General features: G+C 38.1%; 2 protein-coding genes across 3 annotated transcripts in view; one reads left to right on the top strand and one right to left on the bottom strand.

Annotated features, from left to right (window-relative positions):
• Positions 1–11,879, top strand: part of psda (pleckstrin and Sec7 domain containing a) — a 36,135-nt gene extending 24,256 nt beyond the window's left edge. The window contains exons 16-17 of the mRNA XM_082154098.1: positions 7,976–8,122; positions 8,218–11,879. Coding sequence (XP_082010224.1) covers positions 7,976–8,122; positions 8,218–8,532 — 462 coding nt within the window. The 3' untranslated portion in view covers positions 8,533–11,879. The remainder of the gene's footprint in view (positions 1–7,975; positions 8,123–8,217) is intronic.
• On the bottom strand, positions 11,347–25,260 carry nfkb2 (nuclear factor of kappa light polypeptide gene enhancer in B-cells 2 (p49/p100)). 2 transcript variants are annotated; one of them, XM_082154113.1, is made up of 24 exons: positions 25,078–25,260; positions 24,499–24,562; positions 20,982–21,021; positions 20,324–20,402; positions 20,149–20,189; positions 19,816–19,914; positions 19,585–19,736; positions 19,291–19,403; positions 19,006–19,164; positions 17,930–18,034; positions 17,753–17,841; positions 17,508–17,646; positions 16,585–16,719; positions 16,294–16,464; positions 16,051–16,192; positions 15,664–15,778; positions 15,333–15,540; positions 15,050–15,219; positions 14,347–14,449; positions 13,767–13,987; positions 13,575–13,656; positions 13,322–13,485; positions 12,056–12,167; positions 11,347–11,956 (listed from the first exon to the last, which is right to left on the bottom strand). In XM_082154113.1, exons 2-24 carry the CDS (start codon positions 24,513–24,515, stop codon positions 11,880–11,882), a joined length of 2,733 nt encoding a protein of 910 aa, XP_082010239.1. In that variant the 5' UTR covers positions 24,516–24,562; positions 25,078–25,260; the 3' UTR covers positions 11,347–11,879. The 2 variants fall into 2 exon arrangements, with proteins under 2 accessions (XP_082010239.1, XP_082010240.1); XM_082154114.1 differs by lacking the exons at positions 24,499–24,562; positions 25,078–25,260 and adding an exon at positions 21,247–24,480.
• Positions 25,261–25,370: the final 110 nt, after the last annotated feature.

Genomic DNA, 25,370 nt, shown 5'->3' with positions numbered 1-25,370 from the left:
TTTATTTTTCTTGCATATTTTTGCATGTTGGTGTAACCTGGTCCCCCTCCTAACCACCAGAGGCTGCCCTCTCCCGTATAGTGAACTCTATCCTCTGTTGTAGTCACATTGTTTCTCCTTCCTATTTAAGGAGCCTGATTCCCTTTGTTCATTTGCGAAGTATTGTTTGCCTGGTCTGCAATTCTGAGCGTTTTCCCATTGTTGTGTCTTGCCTTGATTTTGGATTATCTGCCTTGTTATACCGTTTACTCTCTTGGATTTGTGTTTTGGATTTGATTGCCTGCTTGGACTGTTTTCTTGGTTTTTGACCCTGGACTTTATTGGTTGGCTTACGACTCTGTGATCCACCCTTTTGTTTCTAATAAATCTCTGCATATGGATCCCTCTGCTCTCCCTGAGTCTGCTATGTTACAGAATACTTTGCCCAACATCAATCCAGCAGAGATACTAACATTTTAGTCACCTGTAGCATACCAAGCGGAGGTATTAAAGGAGCAACAACAACAACTGCTGCAGCTCCAGAAGGAAAATAAGGAAATGTACGCCTACCTCTGTGCGCATCTACGACAATCAGATACTCAACAGGTAGACAATCCACCTACTACTCACTCTTCACTGTGAATGGCTCTACCTGAAAAGTTTTGAAGGTTCACCTGATCAGTGTTTAATCTTTTCATGACACAACATCCTAGAAAGTATGCTAATGAAACGAAGATCATATTCATTATTACCTTGCTCACTGGTAAAGCTCGGGACTGAGGTAATGACAAAGGACTTTGCAACAATTATGGCTTATTCTTCGAAAACTTTCGAGAAGTCTTTGAATACCTTATTCATTGAAAACTTTCGAGAAGTCTTTAAATACCCAGCAGGAGGGCGAGAAACTGGTGTTTAGTTACAACATCTGAAACAATGTGAGCAGACTGCAGTTGAATATGCTCTGACTTTCCATACTCTTTTAAATAAAGAAGGATTAAATCCCGAACAACAAGTTGAACTTGCCTGCAAGGATGAAGGCCTAGAACTCAACAAGTTTGTTCAGCTATCAATCCGTCTCGATCCGTTACTCGATTACAATAACCCTCGTCTTACTCTAGCACTTCATGTACATACTACCATGCCTGAAACTGTCCCTCGAGAAGACACACCCATGGTTATCGGTCGTTCACGTCTCACCACTATGGAACGCCAACGATGTCAGTGGGAGAATCCATGAGAATCCATGATTTTCCCCCTATTGAAAATCACTCTCTACTGATTCCAGTCACAATTATTTTTAAAATGTTCTCCTTCGCTGCCTCAGCGTTAGTCGACTCGGGAGCTGCTGCCAAATTCATTGATGCTGGTCTAGTAGAAAGACCCATGAATCCTACGTTACTCTGCAACCCCCCATCCGAATCACTGCTATTGATGACAAACCCATTGGAAATGGCATAGTTCAAGCCATCACTGCTGCCATTCAACTGCAATTGGGATTACTGGACAAAGAACAATTACTTTTATATCATTCAGTCTCCTAGGAACCCCATCGTTCTTGGCTATCCTTGGTTAGCCCTCCACTGAAGGAGAACTACAAAATTCTACAAAATTACAATGCTGCAGTACTCAAATTGAAAGCCCCAAACTCAATCAAACTTATCCTCCCAAAGTGTTATCAAGATCTCTCAGAAGCCTCAAAAAGCTTCACAACTTCCTCCTCACTGAACATGGGACTGCACCATCGATCTTCTACCAGGCACTAACCCACCCAAGAGCAAAGTATACCCCTTGTCTATACCTGAAACTAAGGCTATGAAGGAATACATTAAAGATGCACTCAAGTCTGGCTTCATCACACCCTCCACCTCCCCCACTGCAGCAGGGTTTTTATTTATAGAGATAAAGGACGGAGGTCTCAGACCATGCATTGATTATCAAGGTTCAGACAGGACCACTTTGGCAGGTTACTTGAGTTTATTAAACACAATTTATCTTTGGCGGTATGGTTCCTAATGGGGGAACCCCAATGATGTCCATGACAGATAGGACTTGAAAGCCTTGGTAATCTGAAACAAAAGAAGACAACAGCTAGAAGGTGCACAATAATATGCTTGATACTAATAGTGGTGAGGGCGGGAGGGTTCCTGAACTAACGCTGCGCTCGATTTTTAACAACATTACTCAAAAACCCCTTACCCTTTCCACCCTAGTACCAGCAGCTCTAGAACAATTGAGATCTGCCAAGATTTTTACCAAGCTTAACCTAAGGTAGTGGTTCTCAATGGGGGCTTTCAGAGAACAAGAAGCAAGATTTTTGAAAGGGGGGCATTCAGGTGTTCATGGGGGGCGTTCATGAATTTACACCAAAGATCCAGGCAAGACAAGATTAAACATGTAATCACATGCAAAATAATTGCCTACAACATTCTAAAATCTACCAGTTTAATGCGACATGAAAGCTACGTATCATTTCTTTTGCAACGACTTTTCCAGTCATAGACCAGCGCTCAAGCACTGACTAGAATCCAGCGCTGACAAGAATCAGTATTCCGGTGCTCAAAAATGTGTTTCGCACTGACAACAATCCGGTGGTGGCTAGAATCCAGCGCTGACTAGAATCACGCAGCGGAGGAATGGAAAGTTGACAAGCCATTAAAAAAATATTGACTTAAGAACCACTTATATATTTTCAAATATTTTCAATAAATCATGTTCCCATTCACTCCGGCGACAATTTTTTTTATTAATTAAACTAAATTCTATTTATTAGGTAAAACGTTTACATTTTTAGGCATTAACTAATGCCAATGCCTAATGCCAAAATGTTTTATTTGTTCACCAAGTAATTTACTGGTCAGGCATTATTGTTAACTCGCAAGACTGTAAGGAGAAAATGACTATTTGATGGATAATTTACATTCTGTAATCACATTTTGGTAATGTATTAATTCCGCTGTCACATCTGAGCACGAAACGCTGCTTGGATAGTTTCAAGATAGTTAAAAATAATTAATAATACAATAATAATTTAATTGTTCATAGCCTATGTGTTTACCGATTACCATTACCGATTTAATGACCGTATAGACCTTATGTAGCCCCGCCCCTTTTCAGCACTGCGCTCGTTGTCTTTTGACTTCCGGTCTGTATTTTCACAGCGATGTTGCATGTTTATGAATGAACGGCTCGTTTTAAAATCTTCCCGGTCGACTGACATTTGTTAAGTCATCTGCTTTAAACATTACAGTCCTTATGATAACTTTCGTTAACTTTGCATTAAGTAAATCCACTTCAAACGCTAATTACTCCTGGACAGCAGCGCCATAGAAATATACAGAGCGAACGCAAAAACGGAAGTTAAAAGACAATATTCTAAAGATGGCGGCCCCCTTGTTTCTCTGGCGCATAAGGTCTATAGCCTATGGTCGTTTTTACTGTCCAATGACAGCCCATCTTATATCTACTTTGATTGGCATGGGAGAGAGTAGGAAGTTCATTTGTTGCCCCTACGAGTTTATAATAGCATATTTTAACAAGATTTTCAAATGGATAAAGAAAAAAAAAACTGCCAAAATGTTTTTAAATGTTTAAATGTTTTAAATATGGGAATAAACAGTCTCATATGTCTATTTATTTTTAATATAGGCCTACTATTTTTTTATGTATTGTTCTATTTTATTTAACGTTTTTACATTTAACATGAATAATCAAACATTTAACTTAAAACAAGAATTGCACAACAATTTTAAACGTCTACTCATTTGTCCATTTTAAAATGATTTATTCATTTACATTTTTATGTTTTAATTAAATTGATTTATGCTATTCCTTATTCTTTCAGTTTATAAGGTGTCACAACAAATCCTGCATTCCTAGTCTTCCATACATAATAGCCTCTGTGACATTTAGTCACTTACTGTATCAGTTCAAAATCACAGTCCACATTTAAAAAAAATGATTTGTCTACTTTTGCGCGGGCAAATACACTATCATAAAAACAATTGAGCAAAATGGTGCCACCAAACAAGAAAAAAATGCAGACAGTATTCCATTGAATACCTTAATTATGGTTTCATACCTTCTTCCACCAATGCACAGCTTCCAATGTGTTTACTATGTGAACAAGTTTTTTCAAATGGAGCCATGAAACCTTCACGTCTGAAGGAGCACCTTATGAAGATCCACCCAGACAAGGCAGATAAGGACCGCCCGTTCTTCCAGGCCTTAAAAGAGCAACACGGTAGGAGAACCATCAGCAGTCTCTTCGCTAAGAATACCAGCCAAAATGATAGTGGGTCGTCATATAAAATCTCCCTGCTGATCGTCAAATGTGGACAGCCGTTCACAATTGGAGAAAAGTTGGTTCTTCCGGCCATCAAAGAGGTAATCTCTACCGTGATGGAGCGAGATCCCACACAGGTACTGAAATCCATCCCTCTCAGCAATGACTCCGTGGCACGCAGGATAAATGAAATGGGTGCAGATACAGAGGAGCAGCTATGTGCCATCCTGGGGGACTCTCCATTCAGCCTTCAGCTGGACGAGACAACCACCGCTGACAACAACGCTCTGCTGATGGCCTATGTCCGTTATAGGGCCTCAAACAGTCACGAGATGGCAGAGGAATTTTTGTTTTCTAAATATCTGGAAAACGATACCAAGGGCCAGACCATTTTTAACACGCTTTCTGCTTATCTACAGGAGAAATCAATTCCCATCTCTAACATCCTCGCATGTGCCACTGATTGTGCCCCCGCTATGGTTGGCAGGTACCGTGGGTTCACCGCTGTGCTGAAGGAGCAGGTGCCGCATATCCTCACAGCCCACCGTGTTTTGCACCGCCACAATCTTTTGGCCAAATGCAACAATCCAGTTCTCCACGAGTCTCTACATGTTGCAGTCAGAGCAATAAACAAAATAAAAGCCCATGCACTGAATGACAGACTGTTCCGACAGGAAATTGATGAGACTTTCGAGCGGCTTCTTCTCCATACTGATGTCCACTGGCTCTCAAAGGGAAACTGCCTTGCTCGTTTTTGTGAGCTGTTTGACAGCATCGTTGAGTTCCTGGAGGAGGTTGATGGAGCTCTCTGGGAAAAGGTGTCATCCAGCCGCTGCAACATCATGTACCTCGCAGATTTTTTGAGAAAATGAATGAAGTCACATTAAAGCTCCAAGGAAATGACATCACTCTGGTCAAATCCAAGGCTGTTATCCACAGTCTCACCTCCAGGCTAGATCTCTACAGGCAGAGTATAGGCAGGAGGCAGTTTGCTCATTTCCCACAGATGGCCAAGGTGATCTTTTTGTCCAGAAACAACACTAAATAGATATAACAGGCCCACTATTATTATAATTAGCCTAATATATTTTATTTCCATGAATACCATTGCAATGTTTATTATTTTGTGTGATTATATTGAGTCTGAAAATACAGACCTATAGCACACATTACCTTATAAATATAAATTAACATTTTAGTAGAATAATAAGCAATAAAACAACTAATTAAAATTCAGATAGTCTAAAAATATTAATGGAGATAAGAGAACAATTGAACTGTAAAATAATACTCATTAGAGGTGTCTGAGGCTCTTACCGATCACCTCCTCCTAGTTTACACTGACCACCTGAGGATGGTTAAGGTCGACATGGAGATCCGCTTCAGGGACCTCCTTAACCTCGATGTTCCAACGCTATCTCACGACCAATTCGTACGAATTCGTACGAATGATAAAAAGTTGGCTAATTCGTACTAATTCGTACGACCTCACTCATACGAATTTGTACGATTTGTCTAAACCCACGTGATGGGTAGGTTTAGGGGCGGGGTCAGGGGTAGGTCATTCGTATGAATTCATACGAATTGGCCAATTCGTCAAATATGTACGATTTTGCAAAAATCGTACTAATTCGTACGAGTCAGGTCGTATTAATTCGTACGAATAAGCCACTTTGTAGAATTTGTACGTTTTCCCGTGAGATCGGGCTGGATGTTCCCAGTTGGGTTGTGCAGCCCTTTCAAACGGATGTAATCGAATGCGAGCCCGCTATTCAGAAGCATCTTGTCGACATCCAGTGCAACGACGAAGCCCAGGCTATTTTTCGCACCTCTGGCTGGTGCAGCATGTGGGTCAGATATGCCCAGTGGTATCCGGCTCTCTGGCAAAAGATCAGGCTGCTGATTCTTGCTTTTCCAACAACATATCTCGTTGAGCAGGGATTTAGCCAGGTCATCCACATGCAGTCTAAATAAACAAAATGGCAGGCATCTTGGAACTGGAGTCTCCAGTTCTGACACTGGAACTGGAGCCATACTTTCACAAAAGGATGGTGATACAGCCAAGCTTCCCCCCTGTGCTTTCTATTCCTGCAAACTGTCCCTAGCCGAACTGAACTACCACGTTGGAGACAAGGAACTATTATCCATCAAAATCCACATTAGAAGAATGGAGACACTGGTTAGAGGGGGCCAAATTTCCACTGATCTCTGTACTCACTGATCACAAGAACTTAGAATACATCCATTCCTCCAAACGTTTAAATCCTCGTCAAGCAAGATGGTCATTTTTCTTTACAAGATTCAACTTTACTGTCACATATCAACCTGGAAGCAAGAAAGGCAAGGCTGATGCCTTATCACGTATTTACGAAAAGGCTCAAGTGAACCTTTCCAACTCCTGCATTCTAGACCCTTCTATAATTGTTGCACTGATTAGGTGGGATATCATGACGGGCATCGAGAAATCCCAACAACCTGGCATAAATCCCACTGACTGCTCTGCAGGTAAACTCTTTGTGCCTGAAAACCAACGCACTAAAGTTATTCAGTGGATTACCACATTACTTAGTTCGGGACACCCTGGCCAATCTTCAACCAGTGGACACCTGGTTAAGACACAGCGAACGATTTCAATGAGCTATCCGATGACAACGGACCAATGCTGATCGCAGGCGACAAGCAGCCCCATCATTGCAACCTGGTCAAAGGGTCTGACTTTCTACCAGAGATCTCAAGATTTGCCTTCCCTGCGAGAAACTAAGTCCTAAATTCACTGGCCCATTTAAAATCATCAAAATGATAAGCCCTGTCGCATATTGTCTCCAACTCCCTGCTTCAATCAGAATCTCACCCACGTTCTATGTTTTTCTTCTCAAGCCCGCTTACCCTGCAACCTATACAGAACCCCTACCACCACCACCACCACTAGAAATGTATGGAAGCCCCGCTTTTCTGGTCAAGGAAATAAGTAGAGGAAAAGAAGTAGAGGAAGGCAACTACAATGTTTAGTGGACTGTGAGGGATATGGGCCAGAGGAACATTCCTGGGTTCCCACCGATAATATCCTTGACCCTTCTCTCCTCAATGACTTTTATAGGGATCACCCTCATAGCCCAGCTATGGGGGGGGATTCTGTAATATTCCAACCTGAGGTTTCCCTTCTAACCTCCATAGAGCACCCTCATCCGTATTCTGAATTTTAACCTCTGTTCCTGTCACATGGTTTCTACTTCCTATTTAAGAAGCCTGATTCCCTTTGTTCATTGCAAAGTATTGTTTGCCTGGCCTACAATTCTTAGCATTTTCCCATTGTTGTGTCTTGCCTTGATTTTGGATTATCTGCCTTGTTATACGGTTTACTCTCTTGGATTTGTGTTTTGGAATTGATTGCCTGTTTCGAGTGTTTTCTTGGTTTTTGATCCTGGACTTATTGGTTGGCTTACGACTCTGTGATATTCACCCTTTTGCTTCTAATAAATCTCTGCATATGGATCCCTCTGCTCTCCCTGAGCCTGATATGTTACAGTTGGTGATGTTGATTTTTGGATACAAACGTTTTTCAAATATTTATGTTTTTAAAAACAGCATTACTGCTTAATTATTTTTACTTTTTAATAATTCCATGTTTTTTAAATAATATACTTGAGTTTTTAATATATTAACAAAAGAAATGTCATTCTTCTAATGTGGCTTTTTTCTTCATTATGATAATAGGAGGAGCAGCTTAAGTCTCACGAGACACGATTTCGAGCCATTTCTGCTGATCTCCAGGAACTGCGCTCTACCCTACACATAGACCGCAGGACCAAAAGCAAGGACCAAGAAGAGTACAAGCATAGGGAAGAGTACCTGGACTTTGAGGTAAAAACATCACATTTTCACTTTGTCCTTCCCCTGAGGGATTTTTGTGGACCTCAGATAAGCCATTTATACATCTTCCTTAATGTATCCTGTAGAAAACACGCTACGGAACATATGCAATGCTGCTGAGAGCTAAGATCCGGACAGGGGAAACAGACCTGGGAGCGTTTGAAGCCCGTTTGTTTGACGATGGTGGCTTGCAGAGGGCCCATTCCAGCCCCACGTTACCACAGGACCACAGTCATGCCAGCAGTCATGCAAGCAGTCATGCCAGCAGTCATGCCAGCAGTCATGCCAGCAGTCATGCCAGCAGCACCAAAGAGTCGAGCAGGAGCAGCAGCGGCGGCAGCAAGAGGACCAAACGCTCAGACGGTCAGAGACACAGCTACAGACAGGCTGTCAAACAGTGAGAGGACCAGGGCGGAAGAGGTTACTTATCTCAATTCAGCGGCTGAATATAGAGCATTACCAGGACGCCTGCAGTTCACTTTGATGGCTGCCCTCAAGTCATCATGGTTATTAAACTGTGGTTGGGGTTGCTGTGCCCCACATGGCCGCTGGTAAAGCATGATTTTCTGGCCACTAACTGCAAGCCCAAATCTGCCAGTGGGCGGAAGAGAAGGAGCACCAGCCTCACATTGTCTTATTTATGTCAGTCTTTGTTTTTTGCCACAGACCTGTTCGGTTTATCTGTGTATTTTGCTTGTTGATCGTCAGGTTAAAACACTCGTGGCTTTTAGTTTGAACAAGCTGATGTTCAAACTTCATTTGGTGACCCATGGGAGCGACAACCAAATCAGTAGTGATCATCTTTATCCTGTGAACTTACTGTATGTTGTTCACTTTATATATTTAAAGCATTGTAGATTTAGCTTTTTAGACTATCATTTCATCATCTGAGGTCGATCAAACGCTTTAACACCTCATAGGATGTTTGAGAATTTAGTCTGTATAGTCATTTAAACCTTCTAAAAGCACGTCTCAAAGCATGCCTAAGAGTTTGAAGACAATCAGTTCCTCATTTGTTATAGTTATTGAGAATATGAATGTATAATTTTTGTTTATACCATAACGGACTAGTGATAATAGCAATGCAGATAGCACATCCCTTGTGAGAAATAGGTGAGCTTAACTGTATTGTATGTGCACTTGTAGTGTACTTCAAATCTTGAAAGTATATATTTAAAAAAAAAATTGGACTTTGCAGATAATATAATATGAATGAAATTAATGGCCACTTAAGTGTGCTGAAGTGCTCTGCAAGTGTTTAACAATAGTGCATTTAAAGTACATTGTTAATCATGTTTTAAAACTTTTTCATGTTTTAAACTAGTGTGTTATGTGATATTACATTTAAAGTTAATATATTTTAAATATACTAAATAGCAACATCATTACAAATATGTAATTACAAAAATATTTAAATATGACATTACATTTTCATAAGAAATTACATTAAATTGTATTTTAGTTTACAGTTAATGCTTGTCAGTACATTCGGCAGTACAATTTAACCATATTTCAAATGTAACTGAAGTAATTATGAAGTTACATAAAGATGTACCTAAGTCTTACTTGTGTAAAAAAAAAAAAAAACTCTTAAATTCAACTATTTATATTTAATATGAATTTAAACTAATACATTTTCATTTAATTGCAAATAACGTATAGTTAACTGTCAGCAAAAAATTCCATTTAGTTCTCACTTCACAGAGAAGAATATTCTTTTAAAGTATATTATTTCTGTAACAAGTACTTTTTCTTTTTTAAAGTATGCTAAAGTGTACTTCTTTTTCACAAGGGATCACGTGCTGCTGTCATTTCAACTGGAATGTCCGAATGACTTTACTGACCAATTACCATGTGAAATGGTTGTTAAAAGTCATCACGATAATCGACCCCATCGTATTATTTAGTGTAATGTGTATTGAGCTTGAGAATGACGTGATGCAAATTCTCTGTGTCAAATCCCATTTGGATATGGCCAAGCCATTGAATTCTCAGGCACTCATTTTTCAAATTTGTAATTCATTCAGTGCTATGGTAAAACACACTAAAAGGAGGCACTAAAAGCTGGTTTGTTCAGAGCAACCACATCTTATACCTCAATTGCACTGAGAGACCTGCTCAAAGGAGTGTTAAATAATTCTACCTGTTTACAAACTGATGCGTTCTTATGTTCAATGAGTTCATGTGTAATATTGCTTTGTAGGAGAGTGAAGATAAGCTTCTATGCTGCTTATCATAACCTCATGAATTGTCGATGTTGATATCAGAAACATGAAGGATCCAAGAAATTGTAAAACCTGTAAAACAACACGCTAATGCAAATGAAGATCTAAACTGACTGTTAACTCTGCCAGCGTATAGATCTAATTCAGACATTAAGGACATAAAATACACTTGCAAAATCATTGTGACAAGATCTTGGACCCAAATTCCATCCAATGGCACTTCAAAAGTGTTACGCTTCACTGCACTATGAATATTAGGTGTATTTAATGAAGAGTTATTTATATATTTTGAACATTTATTATCAGTCTTGACTATTTGTTTATGACTGAAGCATATTGACTAAAAGGTTTATACAATTTTTTTTTATAGGTAACACTTAACCACTCCAAGTAGTTTGGTGTCACCCAAAGATTTTGCTGTAAATGTAACTTATTTCTTATAAATTAGTTTTTGTGTTTGGTGTATTTCATCCATTCTAGCTGTATATAATGTGAAAATTATGTTACAGCCGCTCAGTAAAAATAATGCTAATGTTTGTATGTTTTAAAGGCATAGTAAATATGTTTTAAAGGCAAAATAAATATGTTTTGAAAGGATAACTGTGAAAAGGATTCATATTTTTTAATAAAAAATAAAAATATATACACTACTGTTCAAAAGTTCGATAGGGGGCAGATATGATTCGTTAACGTCTCTTAAGTTCACCAAGCATTCATTTGTACAAAAATACAGAAAACAGTAATATATTGAAATATTACAGTTGTAACTTTATTTTAATATAATTTTAAATATAATGAATTCCTGTGATGGCAAAGTTGAATTTTCAGCATCATTACTCGTCTTTAGTGTCACATGATCCTTCAGAAATCATTCTAATATGCTGATTTGGTGCTCAAGAAACATTTCTTATTTTTACTATTACTGCATGTATGCATATTTCTTTCCTATTCAGTCAGCATTTAGGACTCTTACATTATAAAGACACAGAATTATGAAATAATAACTTTATTAAAACACAAACATATTTGCTCACTTCTCAACAAACATAACTGCAACCAAAAATACACATAAATAAAAAGTATGATTTATCGAGAAAATGCAAAGATGTGATCCAATTTAGATCACTTCGCTTAATTGTCTAAGGCTGCATATATATCAAAAGTGAGCTTACTAAAAACATCCATAGAACATTCCGCAAACATATTCCAAGGTTACAGTTGTGCTGGGGAAATGGCAATTCCATTAGGTCTCAGTTGGAGATTTGTTGTTTAGTTACAAGCACAGCACTAAGACTACAGCGTCACTCCAAACCTCGGAGTTTCAACAGAGGATCAACTGATTTGTCATGTTGTCTTACTCTATGTAATACAGTGAGAGCTTTTGACCTCAAAACAATTCTTTTCAGTCCTCCTTGTGATGTGCTGTATTTCCACTTTATTGAGATGATGAACAGTCCACCAGTTTGCACCTGAAAAAAGTCAAATAAAGTGCCAAGTTGTCCTCAATGAATAGATCCTGATAATCAGTGATTGCCCACTGCAGGATTTCCCATCTCTTCTCCAATGGACTGACTCCCGAAGCCACTGTCCTCTTTAGAATCTGGAAGAAGGAAAAGCGTGTTGTATTCACAATTTACTGACCAAAGGTTGTGTGTTAGTCTCAGAGGTGACCCTGTTTCTCTATCAGTGTGAAACATACCTGAGCTCTGCTTGTCCTCTCTGGGTTGGCTGGCTGTCAGAAGTCTCACTCCTTCACTCACACCCAGAGACTGCAGCGCCTCCACCAGGCCGTCCACAGGACCACCACTCAACTGAACACACATAAACACACTTATGAATTACTTATACTGTATGTGATGCCAACACAAGTGCAATTACAAATGCATCAAGTCAAAACACATACAATCTACAAGAAAATGTTTTTGAAAGGCTTCAGAAACGTATACCAAATACATGATGAATATGGAGCAAATACATTCACAAATACATTTTAGTAAATTTATTGAGCGATTTAACAGAAAACTTTTTATGCGTTTCGGCAGTTCATTTATATGACAATGGCGTTTTGGCGATCTGAAAACGCAAACTTTTGAAAATGGGTTTCAAATGCAAATTTGTGAAAAGGGTGACATCATGTGGATGGGTATTTCATGTTCAGTCTATAGGTGTGTAGTGTTTCTTTACAAAGTGACAACGCTAACTACTGGCCTGGCATGTGTAATACAGCCATTTTTATTGTTTACGTGGGTGTGCACAGGGATTGTTTTGACAATGTTGTTGTCTGTACGTGAAAAAAATAATAAGAATTTTTTAGCAGTAAACCCTTATTTAGCAGTAAACATTTGATAAATTAATAAAATTAAAAAGCAGTATGAGAAAATGAATTAAGCAAAGATAAATGCTTCCAATACTAGTATGCTACATTGTTGTCATATGACATGAACACATCAAATTACATGTTTTTAGAAAGTATTAGTATTCTGCATATTTAATACATTTCTTAAATATTAAATGACAAGTTTTTGGAAATTGAGATTAATATGCATGTTTAATACATTTCTTCAATATTAAATTTATTTAATAAATACTATTAAATAAATAAATACATTTTAGGACATTTATTTAGTATTCATTTATTTGCTCCACATTCCTATGTAATTAGTATTCCATTCTAATAAAAAAAAATTGTATTATTAAAACATTTTGCAGTTAAATAATGAGTTAACAAAGATGTTTTAAAAAATCTGATATTATTTCCAGTTTATTAGTTACACTTTGAATGGAAGGTCAAGTCAAGTGCAATGCATTACACATTTTTGCAAATACAATAGTCCTCACAGAAAATGTGCATTATATGCAGAAAAAGTCATCGGTATGCTAGTATGTGGTTCCAAACATAACCAACGTCTATTTAACAATGTAAAGTATAACTTGCCAGACCAAGAGAACAATGACAGTCTCTTACCTGGTAGTTCTCGAGAAGCTTCTGGCAGGGCGAGGCGCTCTCCTGGAACAGGTGAGTGAGTGTGAGCATGCCCAGTTTTTCCGCCAGCTCTATCCAGGGCACATGGTCTTCAATAAGAATACCACACAGTTTCATGAGCACCTCACTGTCTAAACCCTGGTTTACTGCAGGAAGAGGAATACTTATCAGTCACACATGCTAGAAGTTAAGTAATAGAGTTTTTGAGAACATTAAGCACATAAAGTCTCATTACCTTCGTCAGTGCTTATTTTGGTCCTCTTGGGGGCGAGTGAACTGGACTTGGGGCCTTTCCTGCCATCTAATAGATCTCTAACCTGTTGAAGACAATGGGGTTTCAAAGGTTAAATCTATTATATGAATTTATTCATCCACCTCCAAATGCTCACACACTGTATGCAATTTTGATGGATACAAAAACTCAAACCTTTTGACATTTAGCCAGGTCAAATGGTGTGTGTCCCGCAGCAGGTCTCTTGCGTGGGTTAAATGCTCCCCTCTCGGATGATATCGACATGAATTGAACTTGCTGAACCATGTCATCTGGAAGCTGCTTATTGGCATTATTCTTCTCACTCTCGTCATCTTCATCAGAGGAAGATAAGCTCAGGAAAAGAGGCTCATCGTTCTCCATACGTTTATCAGCTCCTAAAACAGAAGACAAGGGAGATGATACATCAAACAAAGCTTTCATATCACTGAACCGAAACTTGACTTATTCCCTAGTCATTGGCTCTGAATATGATGACCTTGATTTCAATTGGTTATTCAGTTCATATGTCATTAATTATGAGTGATTCCTATGAATGTCACACATCAGGAAATGTGGACAACTATCAAATACCTTACCTAAATCACATCCTATATAGTAAAAGTTCATCTTTGCTCTAATAACAAAACTACATGAGCATGTTCTCAATGACTAGTCATTGTGGTTTTGCCCTTCAGAGGTTTTGAAGTACCTAATATCTGTATTAAATTAGTAAGAAAGGAGTTTTCTCAGATACCTGCAGCTATCAGCATGGAGCAGAGAGGTGGGGAGCCTTGACTGGCAGCCAAGTGAAGAGGACTGTTGCCCCCGTAGGTACACACATTCACATCAGCCTTTAGCTGTAACAAATGACAAACATAAAACTGTCACTTTTAAAGACAAAACATTTGTGATGGCTCTATGCTGAAGTGTGCTGAATAGGGTGAAACGGTTCCAGTATTTCTGGTTTGTGTGATGCAGAAAAAAAAAAAAAATGTAAGTAATACTTTTATTCAAAAAAGGATGCATTAAGATATAATTTATATATTATATAAAGTCAAGTAAATGCTGTTCTTCTGAACTATCTATTCAAAATGTAACACTGTAGAAATGCATCAGTTTTCCCACTTAAATATTAAGCAGCACAACTGTTTTCAACATTGATATAAGAAATGTTTCTTGATCGACATATTAGAATGATTTCAGAAGGATCATGTGACACTGAAGACTGAAATAATGGCTGTAGAAAATTCAGCTTTCCCATCACAGGAATAAATTACATTTTTAAACAAATTAAAAAATATATTATATTATAAATTAAAACAGAGAAAAATCATTTTATACTGTAATAATCAGCCTCAAATTCCCTACTTGGTGAACCCCTAATGCTAACGAAAGTAGTGTTTACTAAAACGAACCGAAACTGCGACTAAACATCTAGTGCTCCATAAATCCTTTACCTCAGTAATAAGATTACAGGCCAGTTTTAACAGGTTATCCCTCACTGCCAGATGTAGAGCTGTACAGCCACTTTTCTGCTCTGGCATGTTGATCTTTGCTCCTGCCTCCACTAACAATCGAAGACAGTGCTCACCGTCTTTCTTTACAGCGAGATGGACAGGATATTGACCTGAGAAGCAGGAAAGTAGAAAAAAAAAAATCAGTACGTGCTATAATATTCCACATGCAACCTTCAGCACCATTAAATGAAGACTGAGAGACAATGGCATGTGTAACGCTCACCTGAGAAGTCAGCAGAGTTTATTAAATGGACATAGCGCTCTTCAAGCAGGCCCAGGACCACTCGTAATACGGCCTCATCGCCGGTGTGGGCCGCCAAGTGAAGTGCTGTCCGGCCCTCTCGGTCCAGCAGGCTCGGGTCTGCCCCTGTTCTCATCAGCATCTCCACTAACTTGGGCTGCTTTGTGATCACAGCCAGATGCAATGGAGACTGGAGAAGGTAAGAAAGATGAACGTTAGCATGCCACATAAAACAAAAATTACAAGATAAAATAAAATGAAAAATAAATAATAATAAAAAGAGCATTTTCACAGCATATAGATGCTAAATTACCTGACTGAGGTGGTTGAGTTTGTTGATGAACTTCTGTTGTGGGGTTTTGTTCAGGGCCTGAATAAGCTGTTGTACCACAGCAGGTTGCTGATGGATAATGGCCAAGTGCAGAGGCCTATGGGAAAAATACGACACAGATTAATACAAACTCTGATCATGTATGTGTTGCACATAATCCCCCTCTTCATTCAATGTATCGTTTAAATGCATTTAAAAATAATAATGTTACTACACTAACAATTTCACTTTCATTTTTTCATTAAGCAGATACACTCACTATAATAGAAAGGTTTAAAGGTAGCAGACACATAACCTGGAATTAAGTATACTTGACATGCTTTAAGACATTGATACAAGCTGAAAGGCAGAGATGTGAAAAAGACATACGTGTCTCCGTTCTCATCTTGCACTCCACACAGATGTCTCTGCAGAACCAGCAGGGGGCGCACATCCCCTGTACTGCAGTACTGTAACAAAGCACGAGCAGTGCACTTGGCTGTCAAAGTGACGCGATTCTGCAGAGTTGTGGCTGGAAACAATACAGGAAGGAAACATGCATCACTGAATGAATATACACCTAAAATCTCAATGCCTTGAGTTTAATGATACCTGAAAGATAATTATGCTCACCAATCTGAATGAGCTGCTGATGCACTGGAGAACCAGACAGAGTTTGTTTGTTAGTTGGCTGATTCTGAGATGCATCAGACTGTGGGGTGGAGCCTGACATCTGTGGCCCTCCAGCAAATCCACTACCACCGAAAAACCCTGAACCATCCATCGCATGATTAAATGGAAATCCTAAGGACATAATTGACACGAAGATACATATATGAAGACTTCTGTTGACACACCACCAGAATAACTGAATTAACCATGTACATGTGTAGCCTCAGAGTTTATGGATTTAAAATGTTTCACCTCCTCCCATTCCTCCTCCTCCTGTTCCAGATCCAGGACCTCCAAAGGCCCCTGCTCCTCCTTGAGGTCCTCCCCGCCAGTGATCGTAGGGCTGAGGAAGTGCCTTCATCCTCTTCCTCTGAACCTCTTCTTTGTCTAGGAGGGAACAGGAGCCAACATGTTAGCAAATATGAGAAAGAGAAATAGTGAAGAGGGTGTTTAATCGATCTAAACTACCGTTCAAAAAACTGTGGTAAGATTTTTTTAGTGAAAGAAACTAATAATAATTTTAATGAAGAAACTATAAAATTACAGTTTTACAGATTTTTATTTTTAATTTTTTTATATTTCACAGATATTAGCAGATGAGCATAAAAGACTTATTTCAAAAACCTAGACAACAAACTTTTTAGTTGAACAATAAAGATACTGAATTTGATATAAACTGTATGTTAGGACAGTTTGTTGCAATCTGTTGGTGCAAAAAATTTGATAAGTCTTAAAGTGCCCCTATTATGCTCCATAGCATATTACCTTTCATGCAGTACGTAATATAGTAAGATTTAAAGATCAAAGTGCACCACAAAGTTATTGTCTCCTCAAGAAAGAATCGATTCTGAACAGCCGAAGCGAGTCATCAGCAATTCTAGTCTGACTTCATGTTACATACCTACGTAACAATGTAACAAACTTGCATAATTCCAGGCTATGGTCTTCATTGGCTGCCTGCAAACAAGGTCTACTTTGACTGACCCTCAACCACTTTAGTTGTAGCTGAGGAATGGAGGAGTTTGGTTTGGTTTCCGACACATGCTGTAAGCGGTAGACTAGTCAAAACAGACTGGGCCGCCTGACCAATCAGAGCACAGTAGGCTCTCAAGAAAGGAGAGGGAACCTTTAAAATAGCACATAGGGGCACCGATGTTTTGCACAGCACTACTAACCTTGATTGTGTGGTATATATGTGAACTGCTTGGGTTCGCTGCAGTCGCCTCCCTTCTTCCTCTTGAGCTGCAGGAACACGGTGACAGGGCGCGTGATATCTGTGCAGCGGTACGGTGGTGTCTTAAACACGATCGCATACTGATGGGATTAAAAACGGTGTCAGTGAAGGTGTAGTAGAGGCTAAACCACATCCAATGGTAAAATCCAGGAAATTACAACGTTTTTATGTCAATTTATCACACACCTGTTTGTGGACGTCAGTGGGGGAGAAGTCTCCAAATGCCTCCCATCCGGCATCATCTTCTTCCTCATAAAACCGGATGTCAATATCATCTGGAACCAAAAGAGTATAAACATCATTTGATCTAAAAGGTTTGTGAATGATTGTAAATCCTTTTTGAAATCAGAAAATTATAATAACCTTTTTGAACTTTATCACAGAGCAGAAAGACCTCTTCTCCTCCCAGCACTGATCCAGAGGTTTTATCCATTCGGGAGATCTTCAAATTTGAAGCATTTGGTGATTCTGGGTAAAGAGCAACACATTTTAGCTATAGTAAGATTACCAATCCTTTTTTCCATAATTTACACTCCTGTTCAAAAGCGTGGGGTCGGTAAGATTTTGAATGTTTTAAAAATAAGTCTCTTCTTCTCATCAAGGCTGCATTTATTTGAATACAGTAAACTACAGTGAAAGCAGTAATATTGTGAAATATGAATACAATTTAAAATAACCGTTTTATATTTAATATGTTATGTTATTTATTCCTGTGATGGCAAAGCTGATTCATTACTCCAGTCTTCAGTGTCACATGATTCTTCAGAAATAATTCTAATATGCTGATTTGGTTTTCAAAAAACATTTCTTATTATTGTCAATGTTGAAAACAAGTTGTGCTGCTTAATATTTTCGTGAAAACCGTGATTCATTTTGTTTTCTGATGAATATAGTCCAAAAGAAAAATAATATATGTGGAATAGAAATCTTTTGTAATGCCTTCACTGTCACTTTTTATCGATGTTATGCATTCTTGGTGAATTGTTTTTATTATTGTTCAGACCCCAAACTTTTGAACGATAATGTAAATTGAAATGGTCAATAACTAATTACAGACTTAACACAATATTCTCAGAGCAATGTAGATTATAATACTATTAATATTTATATACCACTGTCAAAAAATACATACCAAAAAAGTGACCAAATGAAAAGACATTGAAAGAACATGAAAAGAAATGTAATTCTACAATGACATAATGATTTTGAAATAAATATAAATAAATATAAAATTGAAGAAATAAAATCAACAAAATGTGCAGTCTCTTAAACTACGCATGATTAAAATACCAGTTTCTTTTTCTTTAAACTCATAGTGCCTATATATAGATCTTTGGGTTTTTTTTTTGTGTGTGTGGCAACTTTGAGGTCAGTGTGTGGCAGATGTCTTTTGTTAATTGAATTTCATTTATTCTCTTATGTTTTATGGCAGGACTTACTGCTATCATAGATAGGATTTGAAACAGCAGGCTTCAAGGCTCTTGTGAAACTCCCATTGCTGTCCTGCAGGTAAGCAGTGAACTTTAATCTTACAATGTTTAGGTCCATGTTTTTGCCCAACTCTTTGGCTTCTTGCATAATAGCCTGTTCCTCTGCATCTGAATGAGTGATATAGAGAGAAAAAACATCATGTCAAATGAGGATGCAAACAGTAAACAGAAAATTCAATAAGCAGTCAGTCAACATCAAGTATGTCTAGTTGAATAATTAAATCACAGTCTTACCACTAAATTTATATCCAGGATCTTTCGTCCTTCTCTTCTCTTCTCTCAGCCTTTTTGTTAATACTTCAATCACTCCTCTCTTAGTAACATGGAGGATGCCTAAATTACTGAATCTAGACATAGAGGATGTAATAATGAATAAAGATTGCACAACTGCACATAAACAACAATCAAAAGCCACAAGCCTCACATGATGATACTGTATGCATACATTGCCTTACGCAATTTATTCCAGTCATAATAACAAGGAAAGAGATCATATGAGCATGATGAACAGTAATCGTGTTCACTCACTGTGCTGTGAGATCATTAGGCCCGACATCAATGGAGCATACACCGTTGTCGTTACATTGGCGACCCACAAGACTGTGCGCATGAACGCGAGGGGGGTCTGTGTGCGTCACTAGCTGAACCTCCACGCGAGCATGACCCACGTAGTTTGACACCTGGTGTGGGAGAATGCATTTATAAATGTACTGCTTATTTAAATACATTGCAGATACATATCCATGTTACAAAGCCCACCTTGACTGTGGGATACGTCCTTCTGTTCCTCTCACTGGAGGCACCTGGCAGACCACCGTGGGATGGGCCCTCACATTCATAACGAAATCTGAATCCTCTCTGTAACACACACATTGCATTTTAACATAACACCAGACCTTACTCACTGATAAAACCCTGTTTTTGGGGAATTCCAGCGCATGCTTTCTGGAATTATCCCACATAGTCTGTACATTCTTTGTAATACATCACACATGTTCACTAAATGGCTAAAATACACCATTTTATCATTTACAACATTGGAAAATCATCAAACAGAGTGGAAGATGAAGATGAAGACCTAAGTGAACGTACCTGCTTTGGCTCCTCAATTATCTGTAGATAAGGCCCATGAACTGAAATAAAGATCAAATACAATAAATTAGCATTCTTTTCATTTAAATCAAAAGAACACCACACACAAAAAAAAAAAAAAAAAAACATCATAAAATACATTCATAAAGCAAGACAATTGGCAGAATTAACTTACCTGTTTCTGTCACAAAGGGTTCAGGCTTCACCTCAAAAGGTTCATGCAGATATGGAAGGTCCACCATGAACTGTAAAGACTGAAGATGCCATGTACAAACGTGCATGTGTTAGTATTTTCTTTTAATAAAATATACATTTATGTGTATTAAACTCAAACCTTTAGCACAAAGCATAATTAGTTTTATTTTATTATAACTGAAAATGTGACCTGATATTCAAATTTATATTATTTATAGTATTTTATAATAGATTTATATCTATTATAATATATTATTATATTCTATAATTATTATATAAAATCTATTTATAATAGTTTTTTTAATATAAAATGAAAAATAAAAACCTACAAGTGAATTTAGGCATCACAAAATTATGGATAATACATTTTGAGATTTGTTATACATTAAATTTAACAGTGTTGTTAATTTATTAATGTTTTTAAAGATTAGCTTTAAGTTAGGGTTTGATAACTTTGATGATAATCTAAATAAGAAAAATGTGCATTTATTTAAAAAAATCTCCAATATTGACAGATAACTGATAGGGTACGCATATTGTGCACCCCATATGAAAATATCTATAGATCACAACTCTAAACCAAAAATCTGTAGCAAGGTAGCAGACTACAGCAGCAATTTTGACAATATGTGGCTCACCTCATTGTCAAACTTCATTTGATACTGCGTATCATCCATCCTGTAATGTAGAAGAAACAGAGAAAACTCTTATTGAGACCGTCTCGCAAAGACACAAACCCAGAACTAAAAAATACCCATGAGGTGAGGTGCTCTAATACAGTTAGCATGCTGAATCAAAACATCAACTGAGCTGCAAACCCCTACAGATGCATTTCATTCCCCCAGTTTTTCCCCACAGTAGTGTTCTGACCTTCACACAAGGCTGCGTACACTTTTACCCTACCTGATAAACAAAACGTAGAGAAAGAGGCTTTCCGTTTTAAACAAAAGACTCACAAAAAGTCCGTTTCACTTTCGGTGTAACAACAAGGATGTGTGTGCACTGGATTTTTTTTCTTTTTTTAATACGCCTCCCTCCTTCTGTCTGGCTCACTTGCTTGCGTTACTTCCAGGAAGCAAGGCAGTGAAAAAAAAAACAGAGGAAAGCCCCCAGAATACCAGCTCACTGCTGCCGCTGATGTCAAATCCTGAGAAATGCAGGTACACACATATTCACACCCTGATATCAAGACTTCTCATATCTAAATTTCCTCAACTTTCCAAAGGCTTTTTCAAATTCCCTTCTCTTCCTCTGAGGTACTTTTGAAACAAAATTCCAATAATGATTCCTTTTTTAACATTATCCAGAGTCAATTCAGTGAAAAAATGAACAAAAAATTCCATGTATGTGTAATTTACAAAAAATAAACATATTTCTGACTAAAACAATCTGTGTAACTGGATTAGTCAGATATCTCTACAGTGCCGTCAATGCAGCTACCATGAGAAAAGCCCTGAAAGATGGGGATTGCCCCCCATCTGTTGGCCTGCCCTTACAGCAACAAATCTTTAAACCCACAAACACTTCCACTGTTAACCAAACAGGAAATGATGATGATGATCTTTAAATGATACATTTATTTAAATAAATAATTTATAAAGAAATGATGTTCCATTTCATTTCCAGTGTTAATATTACTAGCTACACTGGATGACAGGATTGCACAAGTGTTTACTTTAACTGCCACTGACAGGAATGAGGAAGCGTCGTCTTCTGCTCAGGATGAGGTGTACTAAGATTGCTGTGTAGTACCACCACATATTCTTCACCAAAACCAATGGGACAACTAGTAGAGTAAACTATGCGTTTTCTATCTGAGGTGTCAGGGCTCATTCTGAGTGAATGCAAATCCTGACGTCACTGAAAAGAGAGTAAAACTCTTCTGGATCACAACCGCATCCTGTCCTTCTTCCGTGAAATGATAGCGTCTTCACTTCAGCCAAACAACCCCTAATCTTAAAAACGTCAAATATAGACAAGAAGATTCATTAAGCAAGGCAAAAGTCTTCAATCTAAAACAGTGGATGTCAACCAAGCCCGCCAAGAGGCCTCAGTAAACGTCCGAAGGGGCAAAATGACTGTAAATTATTTAAGTTACATTAACAGAATCCAACTTTTAAAGTCCAATGCTAACAACAAAACCAAAACATAAAACATGTAAAATTACATCATATGTTAATCTATCAGCTGTTGTTGATATCATACACATTCATTCACAGCTTTTGAAACTTTTGGAATCACAGAATTAATTTTTGGTCGATAGTATTAGTATCTGTTAATAAAAAAGGTTAAAAGCAAGCAGCTAAGCATCACAATGTTCTTTAATTAAAGGGTTTGTTCACCCAAAAATGAAAATCTGTCATTAATTACTCACCCTCATGTCGTTCCAAACCCGCAGACCAAAGGTCCAAAGACCTTCGTTCATCTTCGGAACAGAAATTAAGATATTTTTGATGAAATCCGAGAGATTTCTGAACCAGTCACAGGCAACAACGAAATGGCAACTTTCAAGGCCCAGAAAGATAGTAAAGACATCATTAAAATAGTCCATGTGACTACAGTAGTTCAACCTTAAAGCATAACTCTCGCCAAAATGCAGCCTAGGGTCCTTTTGTTAATCTACCCGAGGCAAACTTTCGTTTAAAAGCATAATTAGAATGGAAACGCCACTTTTAAAGGAACACTCCACCGTTTTTTCATATTAAACTATGTTATTCCCTTAACTAAGACGAGTTGATACATACCTCTCTCGTCTCAGTGCGTGCACTCAATCGCTCTGGGGCGCGGCGACACTTTGATAGCACTTAGCTTAGCCCAGTTCATTCATTAGGGACCAAACAGAGATGAAGTTAGAAGCGACCAAACACCTCCACGTTTTCCCTATTTAAATAGTTAAACGAGTAGTTACACGACCAAGTATGGTGACACAAAATAAAACGTGGCGCTTTTCTAAACGGGTAAAAAGGATAACTATAATGTATGGCGGAATAGCACTTGGGAGCACTTCGACTCGGCGCAGTAAAAAGTCACTCCTGAAAAATCCTCTCCCTCTCACTTCTGTCATTAGAACCAACGTGACTTTTTACTGCGCCGAGTCGAAGTGCTCCCCAAGCACTCCCATTCAAAAGGCAATTTGACCGAAAACGAAAATATGGTCAAACTTAAAAGTGGCGTTTCCATTCTAATTATGCTTTTAAACGAAAGTTTGCCTCAGGTAGATTAACAAAAAGACACTAGGCTGCATTTTGGCGAGAATTACCCTTCAAGGTTATGAAGCGACGAGAATACTTTTTGTGCACAAAAAAATTATATAAAAATAACGACTTTAATTCAACAATATCTTCTCTTCCATGTGCTATTCACATAATGTAAACAGTATTCCAGGTTCTACGCCAAAACGCTGACTCATTATTGGCTAGCTCCTGCGTCAGCATCACACGCATGTGACGTGGTGCTCACGTGAACAGCGTCAGCCAATAATGATCTGGTGTTCTGATCGCTGAATCGCTGCACTGTTTACTACTACCTTTCTGGGCCTTGAAAGTTGCAATGAATTGCTGCCTATGGCTGGTTCAGAAACCTCTCAGATTTCATCAAAAACATTTTAATTTATGTTCCAAAGATGAACGAAGGTCTTGCGGGTTTGGAACAACATGAGGGTAAGTAATGACAGAATTTTTATTTTTGGGTAAACTAAACCTTTAAAGAATTTAATTTAATGTTCTTTAAAGACAAAAACCTACTTGCTCAGAACACAAGACTACTTTTTTAAATGTAGAATATAAATGTATTGTATGAGGTGCCATGGAAATAATGGTGACTTGACTAGAAAAATCACAATAAACCTGTTTTTAACTGTTTCAGCTCTTCCATATGCATGAAGTTGAAAGGCAAATGACCGTTTGTAAATCCTCTACTTATGTACATATTACAAGTTTTTGTTTCCATATGCAAATCTGACTACTTACCAGTCTACATGCTCTATGTAATCATGTCCAAAACTTTAGAAGTAAATTTACATTCGTGAACATTTTAAGCATAACCAGTGAGCTGTCAGTCAACATTTCTGGGCATCTATGAGCTGCACGTGCCAATGATGCACAATAAAACGCTGCACAGGAGAGACAGCAATAATGGAATAAATCTGTACCGTACCTTAGTGCTCCAGCCATTCTGTTTTCTGCAGGGTCATCCGAACCGACTCTGAACTCCTGACAGACTGAAAATGATGGAAATGATAAGCGCTTACACACACTGTGTGATGGGGATGTGATTCCCCTGCACATGTAACTTAGGCTAAGTCAGATCCAAAAAGTACATCTGACTTTTGATGGGAATTTCCCGCAGACTCGAGCGAACAGGAGCAAAACTCCGGAGACAAAACTTGTACACACTATCGATAACTGAACACTGTTCAATTTTTTGTAAACATATTTACGGTTTTCTAACTAATTAGCAATTTGCACGGACTGCACGCCATATGAACTGTGACGTTACACCATCTATGGAATGTAACGTAACGTTAATGTTTTCAAAACAAACTTAAAATAGATTTCTCTATGCACTATAAGCAACCGAGTCCTTATTTCCAAATAAGAAAGCAGACTATTATTATCTACTATTTAAAGACCTACGTGCCTTGTTACAAAACTGTTCATTAATAATGATAATTACGTTAACGTTATACATAATGTGTACAGTATGTAACGTTACTTCAGCACATATCAGACTTACCTTGTATAACTGTGATGTTTGCCAATTCTCGTTTTAGTTTCTATTCGACGTCAATTTAATTAAACCACTGCTAAAATCTTAGCAAACGCCTGAGAAAAAAAAAACATAAACAAAATGGACCATCCATCCAATTAATCTGTTCCAGTTTTAGTATTTAGTGAACACTCCGTACGAACGTACGCTTGCATGAGTCGAATGCTACTGGCCTGGGCCCTGGAAAGCCCCGACTCGGGGAATTCCGCAGTCACGTGGCGTGCTAGGGGTGTTTTTATTGGTTCTTAGACGGAACATGA

This window comes from Leuciscus leuciscus (assembly GCF_965113295.1).
Source record: "Leuciscus leuciscus genome assembly, chromosome: 22".
Taxonomy (NCBI): domain Eukaryota; kingdom Metazoa; phylum Chordata; class Actinopteri; order Cypriniformes; family Leuciscidae; genus Leuciscus; species Leuciscus leuciscus.
This window is presented reverse-complemented; position numbering and strand designations above follow the sequence as displayed.